Below are 14,669 nucleotides of genomic sequence, written 5' to 3'. Positions count from 1 at the left end.
ATATTGTAAGTATTAATTATTAATATACTATTCAACTTGCTGGCCTGGCCTGGACATTAGTCTGAGATATACATTTACGGTAATTAGCATCACACATAATAAAGCATATCCATAGCATGTTGCAACAGGGAAATATGTTATATCTAAATGACGCATAGTTACATTTATATATATATATATATATATATATATATATATATATATATATATATATATATATATATATATATATATATATATATATATATATATATACTATTGTGTTTTTTTAAATAATTGGTACAATAAGTTATGAAAGCCTAGTGTCATATATGTTCAATAGCTTAAATTATACCATTTCTCTTTATTGTGGATTATTTGATTTAATTTTTCTATTTAACTGTTTAATTTCGGCTGTTATTGGCATATTAAAATGTTTTTGTTGGAGATTTATTCAGGCAAGCTAAGACAGTCCCGGGGTCCTTATGCATTTCATGACGTCACCAATCCTTCCTTGCACCTCGGTGGGGAAAACGTGGACGTTACTTCACAGAGTGTGTTGGGGCTTTGCCATCGAAATAACTTCAGTAAGTTTTGTCAACTACGCCGATGCTAGTTGTAGCTGTCAATTACTTTTATTTTACATAGTGTGTTTGTTTTTTCACAAATATATTTCAGAATAAGGCGTAAAAACTAGCAACTTAGCCAGGCTAGCTAGCCGCTGAATGTAGACCATCAGCTAGCTCACATAAACTAGCCCCACTGCCGCTTTTCAGGTATCTATTAGCTTTCTGTATTTAATTGTTTACTTGTTACTGAATGTGAACAACACAGCCTTACTATCATGTTATTACTTTCTGTTACAATAATGTCATTGGTGTATATCCAGTGCTTGCTAACAACTAATGTTGGCTGTTCTCTTATATTTTTCTGCATAAGCTGTGGCACACACTGACCTGTACAGTTGACGAGAATGGAGTACGTGCAAGCTCCTGCCAAAAGCATCCAGGGGAATATGTAAGTGAACAATTAGTATTTATGTCCTTAAATCCTGACAGACCTTTCCCAACTCTGACGTTTTGACGAATACATATCTGTAACTATTACCATTGATTGTTCTATTCACTAAGTCTGCAAGTGTGTCAATAATCAATTTTTTAGTATTAAACTATCCTGGTGAATTGTCAATCTATAATTTCAAACATAGTCATTTCGTGGTTCTTTCAAGAATACACATCATACCCATGTCTTACCCATGCTCATTGAGTCAATGTTTCCAGAATTTTGCTAGAGGCTCATTATAGTAACCATATTTTACTGTTACGGTCACGTTGGAAAAGCTTTAAGCATCTCAATGGACATTCATGATTCATAACTGTATGTACGTTTTTAATGTCTGACCGTTAACTGGCATTGCACTTTAGAGGCAACAGAAATCAATGACTGACGGAAAACACTGTACAATAAACCGAGGAGAGAAATAGTCAGCGGTTTCATGTTGTGGCCTCTCTCCCTCGCAGCCTGTGCTGTACCTGTGGCGTCCCCATCCCCCCCAACCCAGCCAACATGTGTGTGGCCTGCCTGCGTACTCAGGTTGATATCTCTGAGGGGATCCCCAAGCAAGTCACAGTGAACTTCTGCAAGCAGTGTGAAAGGTTTGTTTCATGTCCCCTATTTTTTTTCAACGCATCTCTTTCAGGATACCAAGAATACATCGTTGTATCCCTATAGAAAGCATTTACAGGTACAACTGTTTCAAATATTTTGTTTGTACGGTTGAGGCTTGAATGTACACCGTCCTCCTCCGTGCAGGTACCTGCAGCCTCCAGCCACCTGGATGCAATGTGCCCTGGAGTCCAGGGAGCTCCTGGCCCTTTGCCTGAAAAAAATAAAGAGCTCTATGACCAAAGTAAGTGTGATCCGTACTAAACTTCAAAAAGCACATTTTCAGTCACAAAAATGTCAGTGAACATTGCAGGTAAATAGTCACGTATGTATTGTAAGTATTGTTCTACCGTGATTCTTTCAACCCTATGTGATATTCATGTTTAATGTATTTCTTTTGTCATGGACTTCATCTTCATAATAATATGGTGTCCCCCTCATGTACCTGACTTGATGTACACTACAGTATTTGATGGCACCCCTCTGCTCACAGGTGCGTCTCATTGATGCTGGCTTCTTGTGGACAGAGCCGCACTCCAAGCGGATTAAGATGAAATTGACCATCCAGAAGGAGGTAAGAAGACGTTGTTGGAGAGTGACATTCAAACTAACTGATTAGAACGGACCGGTCGTTAATTTCTGTGAGTGGTCAGTGTTTTAACTTGTGTGTTTGTGTCTGAGAGAAGTGTGTTTTGCCGGAAGATGCTATCTCATCTCGCTGACATTTAGTGAGGAACCCGATTCCTGTGCTTTTCAATGCCATCCCTTTAGTTTGTACCCCTCTGCGGTCATTATACTCTCTCCAGATTCCACTTATGTATTTCATTAGCATCGCATGGCAGGATTTATATTTTGCGCCATTTTGTCACTTTTGGAACAGGTGTAACTTTTTGCTGTCATTGTGTCTTCAGGTGATGAATGGCGCTATCCTACAGCAGGTGTTTGTGGTCGAGTATGTCATCCAGTACCAGATGTGTGACGACTGCCACCGCGTGGAGGCCAAGGACTTCTGGAAGGCTGTGGTCCAAGTCAGGCAGAAGGTAGGAGTCTGTGGTTCGATGAGATGTCTTAGAAATATTCACTCACTGGGCACTTTATTAGGTACACCTGTTCCGTTGCTTGTGAACACAAAGTGCTTATCCTTTGGAGAATCTCAGCAAAAAGCAACCAATCATACGTTCAGTGATGTTCTATCAACTCTGCCGTCTGGAAGAGATTTTAAATTAAAACGTTCACGTAAGAGTTTGCTACCGTCTTCCGTTTTTCTGCCCAATGAGCCAAAGTCGCTTCCTTGAAACTGTTTTACTGTGAAGCAATGCAGGACGTTTGGAATTGGCAGCAAACACAAATGACAACGGGCTCCAAATAAATGTGGCATGTGGTTGGGAAGGATATGTATGAGTATCTGTATGAGATTGGTGATGCTTAAAATCTATTTATTTATTACAGACTGTTCACAAAAAGACGTTTTACTATCTAGAGCAGCTGATCCTCAAGCACAAACTCCACCAGAATGCCCTCAACATCAAAGAAGTCAACGGTAGGTCAATGACAAATGATTGTATACAGATCTTTCTTTTATGTATGACAGTATACATCTGCCTTCATCTTTGAAGGTGGTTTGGAAACAAATTACACTGAAAAGTGGGAAACTTTTCTCATTCGTTACTTCTGTTGTGGGGTGGAGCAGAACATTATAATGTGTTGAATGTTAATTACCTCGTACCAGACATCAAGCCATGCGTGCGTATCTCTGGCGCCAATCAGTGCATGCAGCTGTCCTGGTGTGCGCCTCAAGACATGTGTCGTGCAGCTAATCAGCGTGCTGTAATGAGAGCAGGCCTGCCACAGCCGATTCCTGCAATGTGAATATTCATGCTCTTATTTAGAGGTCCTTACTGCTACATCACACAAACACGCTTTCAGTGAAGGCTCAGCCGCAGCCCGCTTGGATGTGACTAGGGTTGCAAAGGAGCGGAAAGTTTCCGGTAAATTTCCGGAAAGTTTCCACTGGAATTTTGAAAAAAATAATGTGCCTAAGTTTTTTTGCAAAAGCATATAACAGGGAATTTAAATGTAGTTGAGAACAAGACTATGCACGCCTAGCTTAGCTGGACCCTGAATGCAGCTGGTTGGGAACATTGTCTGCCAGAAACATACACATAAACCAGTGGCGATTTTAGGCTGAAATTTCTGGTGGGGCAATTTTGTATGACGTCATGTCACCGTCACAAAAATAGAGGTAGCTGATAATTATAAGCAGTAGGCCTATATAGACTTGTAAAATATGGTATGGGCTGCATTTTGAGTGCCATCAGGGAACAGAAATCCTATTTCAAATACATTTTACATGCTTCAGGGGCAAGTCAGATGTTGAGGAAGTGGACAGTGAGGAGTACATTGATGAGGTCCAGGAAGAAAGCATTTAGACCTGAAAGGATTCAGGGAAAAACACAAAAAAAATTGGGGTGGTGATTTTTTTTATTCAACGTTCATGGTTTTGTTGTTCGATGAAAGAATAAAGTTCTACTCACAAAATGTCAAAAAAGTACAAAATGTCATTTTAAAAGTTGTATTATAAATGTTTGCATGCATGTCTGCTTATGACAAGGTAAATACATTTAATTTATTCCAACATTTCCCGTTAATTCCCGTATATTCTTGTGGAAAGTTTCCAACTTTGAATATTCCCAGAATTTTGCAACCCTGGATGTGACTGAAGTAAGGTTTTGGCCGGTGGTTTAACTTAAAATCATTTTTTATATATCGCTAGGAATTTAAAAGTTGTATAAACGTTTCAACGTGGCTGCCATATCTTTCTCCCACATGCATGCGTGTGTGTGTGGGGGTGTGTGTGCGTGCGGGCTCGGAAAAGACGGTGACCTGTGAAGCGCGCCTTTGATAAATGTATTGCTGGAGGTGTTTGATGGCATTTCTCTTCTCTCTCAGATGGGATTGATTTCTACTATGCTTCCAAGCAGCACGCGATGAAGATGGTTGACTTCCTCCAGTGCACCGTGCCCTGCAGGTGAGATAGTAGATGTTTATCAAACTGTTGGTGGAAGGGAAGGAATTTCCTAATAAAGAAGCCTTTTTAAAGAACTGAATTTAAGTCAAACATGAGATAATATGTCACTAGGCCTGTCGCAATATGCAATAAAATGACATTTCGCACACTCTGAAATAATAGGTGAGCCTAATCATTTTTTGGTTCTGTGATATTCATTTTACGTATAAATGAATGTCACAAACGTTTAAGTTGATGGCGCTGCCTCTTGTCCCTTTTCCTTGTGGAAAACGTGGGCGGGGCTTTGGCGGCGCGCACGCAGACACACAGCGAACACCGACGGGTGCAGAGAAGCAGTGAACCCAACTAAGCTAAAATCTCACCTAAAACAACAACCGTCCGCCCAACTTTCAACCGGAACTACTGTCGGTTCCTCCGGACTGCTCGTTCGCTTCTTTGGGCGGCAAATAAAACGTTCTTTGAAATAGCGTACTTTTATTACTATGCTATTATATTGTCATTATGTTATCAACATTATCAGTGGCATAAAATGGTCTGCAATAATATCGCAATAAATGTTGGTGCAATAATTGCACAACAAAAATTGGATATCGTGACAGCCCTATATGTCAAACTTCATGTGAGTTCATGTTCGACTGCACAACACGAACACATTTGTGCAGAACATCTGATCTTACATTAACGTTCTGTTGTCAAATATTCCAACTTTGACAGTGAGCCGTCGCTGTCTCTGAATGATATCTGATGATGAAAATAATAATCAACACTTTCTATTTTATTAAGGTCAAAGACGTCCCAGCGCCTCATCTCTCACGACATCCATTCAAACACGTTCAACTATAAGAGCACCTTCTCCCTGGAGATCGTACCTGTCTGCAAGGTGTGGTGGAAATCAAAAGTATATAAAACACCGGGCCATTGTGAATCAGTTTTCTCCAGAATGTAGGTCGCTAAGTTAATGAGACTCTTGGTGTGCGTGACATTAACGCTCCCCCAACACATGGTATACAAAAAAGTTGTTTATTGGTTTTTGATTGAAGTTTCCACCATGATTCCTGGTTTGAGCATAGAAACATCTGTCTCTGCTCAACACCACAGACAAGCAAGAACTGTGTCATTTGTGTCGGATCTAAGGCCTTCACTTTGTTCATTCAGAGAAAAGCATTCTGTTGCTCTTTTACGATCAGCTGCCCCGCAGATGGAGCCGAGAATCTTTAATGTCATGTTTATTTTTGAATTTTTAGATTCATGGCAGGTGTGTTCTTAACTTTTAACTTCTTAACATGTGTTGTCTCTTCATATGGAGCTTTAGTTCTGTTCATAATTTATAATCGCAATGTTTATAATAGCAATGCTAGTATTTGGGTGTATTTTCTTTGCATGGTTGAATGCCGGTGGTCATATGGGGCATTTTCAGTAAATTAAAACAGAAATTAGAATAAGGGTTTGCTTGTTTAACCTCCTAATTGAATGGAACCACTACATGAGGTCCAAATACTTATTACTCTCCCTTTGACTTGAATTTGACCGTAGTTTATCTGGTTTTGTCTGGTTGCTAGGACAACGTAGTGTGCCTTTCACCGCGGCTGGCGCAGAGCCTCGGCAACATGGGTCAAGTCTGTGTGTGCGTCCGTGTCACCAGCACCATCCACCTGATCGATCCCAACACCCTGCAGAGTGAGTATTTTGACAGGTCAGATTGACCAATTTATCGACAACTCAATTGTGGTTAAATAATACTGCAGTCCGTCCCACTTTAAGTTTGAAATACTACTTCAAGAACAATAGATCATAATTAAGGCATTTGTGACTGAAAAGTCCAGTTTATCTCAACATGAGTTTGTGCTTTACTCTTTGAAAACAAATCACACTGAATATCTTTAAGGCAGTTATGCTTGAAACTAATCACTGTTACCTGAAGCCTTGGATTAGACCACTCACTTTAAAACTTTGAAACTAACAATCGACTAAAGTTTCTATAAAGAACTTTCAAGTTGCTAAGAAACGGTCTCAATGTTGCACTGGTGCCTCTTTACAATCGACATAAGGGGGTTTCATATTTCTATTTTGTTATTCTTAATGCATCGGTGCCACCGGGTTGATTAACTTCAGAATCAGATAAAATCAAAGCAGACAATCAAAGCGGATCTGACTTCAAGCAGCAGTCGTTTCCTGATTCTCTCTGCGTGAGAGAATCAGGAACCCGTGTCGAGCCCTCCTGCAGTTCAACAAGAGCTCAGAAACACTGAAGCTTTTATCCATGGAGACGCCAACAGCAACACACAATTATGTTCCTTATAGTAACTTTAATGTGACAACCATTTTTCATTTTCCATTTAATCATCAAATTGTTAATGTCCAAAATTCAGTTTAGTAGTTGCATAACATTTTTTGCTTGATAAATAATTGCAGTAAAATTGCGTCTGCGAGTCTTCAAGACACATCTGTGTGTTACCATGGTGACACCATGAAATCACTGCTTCAGTCCTGATGTGGTCTAAACCCCAGCCGCTGACCATATGTTGATCACGGCCTAACTTTAAAGCTTTCCTCTGCTCCCAGTCAGGGCGAGGCACGAGACACAAATCAAAATAGATTCAGTACATGCCGTCATAGCCGAGTCCGACTGTGTGGAGAGATTCATTATGAATTCAAGAATGCAGACAATTAGCAACCATGTGCTTCCTCTGTGTAATCAGTCATTTTGCGAGAGGCTGAGACGCCCCTCCACAGAAATCTGACACTTTGGAATCGTCACGCACGTTTTTAATTACTCTTCAAAGAGCAGGCTATTTTTGTAGCAGAACGTTTTTTGAGCAGGCTGAATAGCCAAAACAGCCTTGGGGCAAAGCTCTGTTTGGCAGATTTGTGCTGCTGTAAGCAATTAGCTGGAGTATTACAAATATTTACGTTGCAATTGGTCTGCTTCAGTTTACGTCAATCCAAACAGAGTTGTGTTTAGGACTCGTGTGTTTGTTTGGGCAAAGAAACAAAAAATGTGTTGGAGTTTGAAAAACGAGAGCAGCACCAACACAAATAGTGTCCAAGAGAGGAGCTGTGCGCCGTTTGGAGGGTTTTGGTTTTGAAAAATCCGCCAAGTTAGATCACATAACGATTTGTGCTACATAACATGTCCTCGCGTTTGAAATTGCAATAATTGTATCATGAATAATCTCTTCAACTCACCAGTTGCTGAGGTGGATGGGAACACGTACTGGCGTAACCCCTTCTACAGTCTCTGTAACCGACGGCAACTGGAGGAGTTCATTGTTATGGACACTGACACCCTCAGGAACCAGAAGCTGGGTGCTGGAGCCGGCTTGAGGTCCAATAAGGTTTGTGTGTGTGTGTGGGAACAGATTGCATTATGTAGGGACATTGCTTTTATTTTGTGAGCAAAATCAATAGCGTAGCATTACATCATCCAATGCCAAACCGATGGGAACACACAGCAGTGTTTGTTTCGATGGTGCAGGTGATGAGGTTTGCAGGGACACTGTTTGCTTTCCCTGCCCTCTGGATGTTGCAGCTGTCTGAACAAACTGCAGGAAATGAAGAACCTGTTTGTTCTACTGGATTAAAACTTCATCCCCCCCCTTCCCTCTCCGTGTGTGTGTGTGTGTGTGTGCGCTCGTTACAGCACACCCTGGCTGAGGTGTGGGTCCAGAAAACATCGGAGATGGACACCAGTCAGCAGTATCACTGCCGGACGTACCTCGGCCACCTGCTCAACATCGGGGACCTGGTGCTGGGGTGAGTGTACGAGGATGCTGCTCACGTTGGCATTAAAGACAGATCACATGCTCACTTCATGGCCTGTTTACGTCTCCCACTACAGATTTGACTTTGCCAATTCCAACGTCAATGACGAAAACCTGAATAAGATGAACCCTCATCACGTTCCTGACGTGGTGAGACTCGACTCCTCAGTGAATAAACCAGGGTGTCCATGTTCAAGTAGCTATTGTTGACTTGACGAACACTGACCTCCGGTGGCGATTTCAAACACAAAATAACATCACAAAACAAAAAGTTTGCAGTGTGATTCTTAAAGTGTACAAACTAAACCCTCGTAGGTTCTGATCAAGAAGAGCTATGACCGCAGCAGGAGGGTGAGGCGCAGGAACTGGAAGCTGCAGGAGATGGCGAGGGATCGTGAAGACATGGACACCGATGATGAAAGGTAGGAGATAACTTCTGAGGGGTTTCTTTCTCTCAAAGTAAATCAATAAAAGCTCCAATAACTTTATCGATGTATTGGTTGGTTAGTCTGTAACTGGGAAATGGGAATGCAAAGTATCCCGTTAAAAATAACATTCTGTAATGTTGTGCCACATGAGCCTTCCTCTTACTTGCTTTTCGGTTTTTTTAGACAATACCAGGATTTCCTGGAGGACCTGGAGGAGGATGAAGCTCTGAGGAAGAATGTGAACATCTACAGAGGTGAGCAGCTGCACACTCTTCACGGCACCAGCGTTCTCAGACCGGCACTTTCTGTTCAACGCACGCCATAGATGTATGTGGGGGTAAATAAGGAGAGGTGGATTTCAAATTTCAGATGCGTCAAAGATCCCAGTGGAGAGCGACACAGACGATGACGGCGCTCCGACTGTGTCCCTGGTGGAGATGCTGGAGGAGCTCAGCCTGACGGATGCAACGGGGGGAGAGGGTGCCGACATGTTGACGGAGTAGCCGGTTACCATCCTTCCTTCGCGTGTGACACCGAGCAAATACAGGTCTGCTAATGATGCAGTGGTGCAAATACACTTACTGACTGCAGATTGAGGACTGATTGACAAATATTGTTCGATACGCCGGACAAATGTAATGCTGCTGGTTATGATGGTGCCACTAAGTCACACCGCGTGTCTAAAGTACTCACTTTGTCATTTAACATTTTGATGTAATGTTGAAAATGAGTGCTTCTAGTTCACTATAATCAAAATAAACATTTGGCCGAATGCACACTTTTCACAATTATTTCTTGGGCCGGGGTGAATAGACATTGAGGAGACGGAGGTTTCCATCATCGACCAATGGCTTTCATAGTTAACGTGTCTGCTGTGCTTATCCACCAGAGGGAGCTTTGGGCCACTAACAAAAGAGAATAAATGTGTTGTGTCTGTAAATGGTGTCACATGGCCACCGTGGACATTGTTCAAACATTAACTGGGCTGTTTCTTCTACAGTCCTGTCCGTGCTCTGTGCTGCGGCCGCAACTTCAGATGCAAAATGGGAGCCGAGGCTGCTTCATCCGCGCTAGATTCCACTCTATAATCATTTCAATAAATATTTACATGCTTTATTTTAAATACTCTTATATGTAGTGTTTCATGCTCATGAAAGGATTAAACCAGGCACACTAAATTAAAACATTTACTATCTATACTGGATACAATTCTTTATGTAAGAAGAGAAGCTTTCTAAGTAAAGAGAATAACTTAAAGTGCTTGTAAATCAATTCATTTTCTTCTTCATATATCTTAGTTGTAACAAAATTCTTTGGGTGGGGACAAAAGGTGGAGAGTACATTGCCAGTTTGCCTAAAGTACTCTGTAAGAGAAGATTAAATATACATTTGGATGATCCCTGGTATGAGAATGTAAAACAATGTTTGCACACACACCCTTCTCTTGAGCATACAATCCAAAACGTGATTTATTATCATGTTCAAACCAACGGATCCACGGCTTTAGACTGAGCGTATCCCAGGTCGGCGCGTTCTGTCACATGGCGGGCGGCCCAGTCGTGTTTTCACAAACCGGAGCTCGCTCTTAACGGTAATCAGATCTACTTGGGAGAATGAGCGAGGTGAAGCCCCTCTGGATCTCTGTGTGTCTGTGTCTGTCTGCAACACCAACTAAGAGTACGGGACAGTTGCTTCTTTTCTGAACACCCTCCTGTTCACCTGCTTTTCTCACCACCTTTGCAGGTGCACCAACCGATTAAATGCCTCGCCACCCCCCTAATTTCTAATACTAAAAAAAAACACCACTTGTATCTTGTTGGAGTTTACAACGTCCGTGTAGCGGTTCACTTCAGGATTGTTCATGTAAATATTTACACTAAACAGAGTTCGAGCCTATTAAATCAGTTATTATTATATAAATGTTATTCATGGGACGTTTCTGGCATTGTAGACCAGCCGTCATCCACACACACACACACACACACACACACACACACACTGGCCCTCTGTCACTCCACCTGTGAGTCGTGAGTGGCCCCGCGTGTAGCGCTGGTGGGTGTGGTGTCATTTACTAGTGTGCATGACCTCCTACATATACGCCGGCGGCGGTGTGGTGAGGCGGCTTTTGATTTCCACCAGGCAGCGGAGCAGCAGCGGGACGCGTCCACTAAGTATCTCCATCAGTACACACATCCGGGGGGGCGACTCCACACCGGCTGCACAGGTGAGTCTCAGGCTGCAGTGATCGACCACCTCTAATATTAAAAAGTCTCAACACCATTAGTGATGAAACGTGTTTCGTTAATTGGCGTATTAAGGCGATTGAATAAAGGGTTACCATCCTGCTGGTCACGCGGGGCGAGAGGCCCTCCAACGTTGGTGTTGTTTGATGCGCTATTCATGTTGGGGAAGTTGACTTGTGTGCATCCTATTGAGGAGACTAGCTATTTGGGTGGTACCCACTGTTTTTTCAGTTAAGAGCACCTGCTCATAGCGCACCTGTTGACCCCGCCCTCTGCACCTGTGGCATTATCTGTGTGGCAATGCTGATTTCTGCGGCTATGCAAAGCTCCCAATTAAGCAATGTTTAAATCAGAGGTAGGTAAAAGGCTAGACGGCACATCGTGATGTTAGAATTAAAAACACACAACACGTGCGATTTATTATTTTGTTCTTATGTGAAGGTGCGCGTTCCATGGAGCGGGAAAGCTTTCCCATTACTACCCCGGAACCTTCTTCATGTAACCTTCCTCATGGTCCTCATGTAGCACAAACCTATAGGCCAATTTTCAGAACAGGTGCATGTGTGTCAAGAAAATATGGGTAATGTTTTCATGTTGGACCGCCGTCTCAATGCCATTGGTGTTTCTCTGTCTCACGCGTGAATCCTGTTCGATCCATGATGCCTCATTGATCGCCCCCCCCTGGTTCCTGCTGTGGGTCTAAGGGGCCAAAGATGTGCCCCTGCTTCCCTTCACCCTTATTGTTTAACACACAATGACCTTATTTTCCTTTTAAGGATCATTTTTCCATTGTGTTCTCAGTTGTCAAGAATAATGGCCGACACATGACACAACATGTCTTTATCCACGTATGGCTGTCATGAATATGTTATTATAGCATCATTTTAAGAATCTTTTGTGGTCTTTTTTTCTTCTTTAGGGTGTATTACCATATAATGCTATACATTACTCTCCAGCTCCACAACATTGCAGAGAAAGTACATGGCCACATTTCTTTGACAACTTTACGTTACTTTGAAAATTAAGGAGTTACATATGAATCATAATCAGCACGTGAGATACGATACATTGCAATAGATCAGACTGTAAATAAAGTAACTTCCTCAACATAATATAATGCATCTGCAATAATGAATCTACTGAACGAAGCCTTTCATCTTGAGCATTACTTCCCCTCTCCCCCTCCTTTCTTTTACTAGCGACATTTTGAATACAGTGTATATTTGTATACTGTGTTTTCATCCTCCTCTACAACGTCTCTTCTTACGGCTTGAAACGCGGCCACGCCTTCCGTCCAGCTTGCAAGATGAACTTCAAGAACATTTGGGAGTACCTGGCCTGGCTGTACTACCAGTACCTGCTCATCACCGGCATCTATGTCCTGGAGCCCTGGGAAAAGTCCATCTTCAACTCCGTCCTCTTCTCCGTCATCGCCATGGTGATCTACACCTCCTATGTCTTTGTGCCCATTCACGTGAGACTCGCACTGGAGTTTTTCTCTGGGATCTTTTGGGGCCAGCCCGAGAGCGCCATGGCACTCATGAGCTGAAAGATGGAGAGGAAGTGGAGGGAAAAGAGAAGCAGGGACAAGTCTGCAAAGTCCGTGTAACTCAACCCCTTATCTCCAAGCGCACCTTGAGTCCCTCTTTCCACCACGTTCATCCCGAACCACAGCGGACAACATGAAGCTTTTGATGAGATGATCTGGATGTCGGAGCCTGACGATCTTCTTCACATCACAGTCATGGTGATCAGACACACTGTGCAGTGCCTTCAGGCCCTTGCTGTGCAACCTTTTGTTAAATGTTGTTTGTCCTTTTTGTTTCCGTCTCTCCTACTGCGAGTCCTCAGTGAGTGCGTACCGCTTCTGGGTTTTGCATCTTAGGATCATAAACGGTTTGCACATTTGCATGCTTGTCTCACAACAAAATACTGCTGCATTCTGTTATTTTCTTTGAGATGAAGTTCAAGCTACAATCTGTAATGGGGCATTTTCTGGAGAGAAAAAAAAAGAGAAGAAAAAAGAATGTGTTGCAGACAAATACTGAAGAGAGGGGTTTTAATTGAAGCAGGAGAGGATAAGATATCCTGAAAAACGCTGACTCCCATAATATTATTATTAAAGTGTATCAACAGCACGTGCGCTACTGTCTGTCCATCAATCATACGAGGCAGAGCATCTAATAAGTGGGAAAACGTGCATTGTGTAGCTGTCAATGCTGACGATTATTCATACGTTTCCATTTTGTTAATGAGCTGCTCACTCTTGAGTGTTTGCTATATAAGGAGCAGTAATTTGAGACTTTGGAAGCCTTTGGAAATCTCTCTTCAGCTCCACAGAAGTCAGTCTACAACTATTGTACAATCTGTGATATCAGCACAGCGCCCCTTTCAAGCATTAGTGTGTCCGTGTTTATTGGCCCTGTTACCACTGTTTGTGAGTTGCTCTCTGATAAAGGTGAAGTATTTGACTTAAAGTCACTGGCTGAGCTTGTGTCAGAATCACTATTACCTTTTATGCGCTCTAATGCCAGCTGGCGGGTACAATGCACATTTTAGCAGCTCATCCTTCAAGGGAGGGTCAATAGAAAAGCCTGAGACATGCAATGAATCTCAGGGCACCACAGGGGGGGCGGGGGGGGGCGTCTGTGACACCGGTTTACCGATTTAAAATGCGTAATAAACCGAACATAACAGTGTATCCCTCACTTTATCTGCTGTTTAACTGTTACCTGTTGGTTTACCAGAAAGGTGTGCTCAGCACGTTGCATGAGCAAATATTGATAGAGCACACCTTCACGTTCTAGGCTTGGCCTTGTCAATGACATCGCCTTACTTAATCTAAACCTCTGAACTCTGCAGAAATATCCAAAAGCAAAAACTGTCTTGCTTGACTATAGTTGATCAATAGTGATGAACAGAAGAGGAAATAGTTAATGACCGTTATGATGAGCTTGGCTTCTAGTTGTGTGTTTAAGATTGTCTTTGATTATTTGTAGTTTGTATCGAGGTCTACAGTCCAGTCATCGTCCTCTTCATGTTGACTTCATTATGTATGTATAGCGTTATATTACCTGGTAACTGCTTGGCTGGTTACAACGTCAATTACCAAACTTTTAACTGATATTTATTTGTGTTCTGTGATGGCCGTAAATAGCATAATTTTTTTTTGCTCTATATTTTGTATTATTTCTTTTTAGTTTATTATTATTTGGTCCAGATATTTCCTGTATACATTTTGAAAAGCTTGTGAGAGTGTTGTTTTCACAGTTCACTGAAATTATTGTTTAAGGTATCAATGATAGTAACACCGCACCGCAATGTTATAAAATAAAATAAAGACATCTGAAGATACCTGGATTTTTGTCTTTTGTCTTTCTCGTGCTATTTTTTTTTTTATATATATAAATGTCTGCTGTTACGGTTTGAAATATGAGCTCACTCAGCGCATTGCTTATGCCTTCAGTCCAGCGGAGCGGTTTCTTTAAAATGCCAGAAAAAGCCAACAGAGGCTTCATGGGTGGCGCATCCCTGACGCAGATGACTCTACCACATCAAGTGATCT

At 42.1% G+C, this 14,669-nt stretch overlaps 2 protein-coding genes across 4 annotated transcripts; both read left to right on the top strand.

The window, feature by feature from the left end:
* Window positions 1–434: 434 nt before the first annotated feature.
* On the top strand, window positions 435–9,637 carry nmd3 (NMD3 ribosome export adaptor). 2 transcript variants are annotated; one of them, XM_040188467.2, is made up of 16 exons: window positions 435–566; window positions 919–996; window positions 1,500–1,634; window positions 1,792–1,888; window positions 2,138–2,218; window positions 2,556–2,684; window positions 3,094–3,184; window positions 4,594–4,672; window positions 5,456–5,552; window positions 6,232–6,349; window positions 7,862–8,007; window positions 8,313–8,425; window positions 8,511–8,583; window positions 8,749–8,855; window positions 9,045–9,115; window positions 9,231–9,637. In XM_040188467.2, the coding sequence occupies exons 2-16, from the start codon at window positions 953–955 to the stop codon at window positions 9,362–9,364; spliced, it is 1,515 nt and encodes a 504-aa protein (XP_040044401.1). In that variant the 5' UTR covers window positions 435–566; window positions 919–952; the 3' UTR covers window positions 9,365–9,637. The 2 variants fall into 2 exon arrangements, with proteins under 2 accessions (XP_040044401.1, XP_077954456.1); XM_078098330.1 differs by lacking the exon at window positions 435–566 and having other exon boundaries at window positions 918–996.
* Window positions 9,638–10,971: 1,334 nt separating this feature from the next.
* sptssb (serine palmitoyltransferase, small subunit B) lies at window positions 10,972–14,464 on the top strand. 2 transcript variants are annotated; one of them, XM_040193694.2, is made up of 2 exons: window positions 10,972–11,085; window positions 12,403–14,464. In XM_040193694.2, exon 2 carries the CDS (start codon window positions 12,411–12,413, stop codon window positions 12,651–12,653), a length of 243 nt encoding a protein of 80 aa, XP_040049628.1. In that variant the 5' UTR covers window positions 10,972–11,085; window positions 12,403–12,410; the 3' UTR covers window positions 12,654–14,464. The 2 variants fall into 2 exon arrangements, with proteins under 2 accessions (XP_040049628.1, XP_040049637.1); XM_040193703.2 differs by having other exon boundaries at window positions 12,304–14,464.
* Window positions 14,465–14,669: the final 205 nt, after the last annotated feature.

The sequence above is a fragment of the Gasterosteus aculeatus genome, chromosome 1 (genome assembly GCF_964276395.1).
Source record: "Gasterosteus aculeatus chromosome 1, fGasAcu3.hap1.1, whole genome shotgun sequence".
Lineage (NCBI taxonomy): Eukaryota > Metazoa > Chordata > Actinopteri > Perciformes > Gasterosteidae > Gasterosteus > Gasterosteus aculeatus.
Note: the sequence above shows the minus strand (reverse complement) of the source record. Positions and strands in the feature narration are given on the sequence as shown.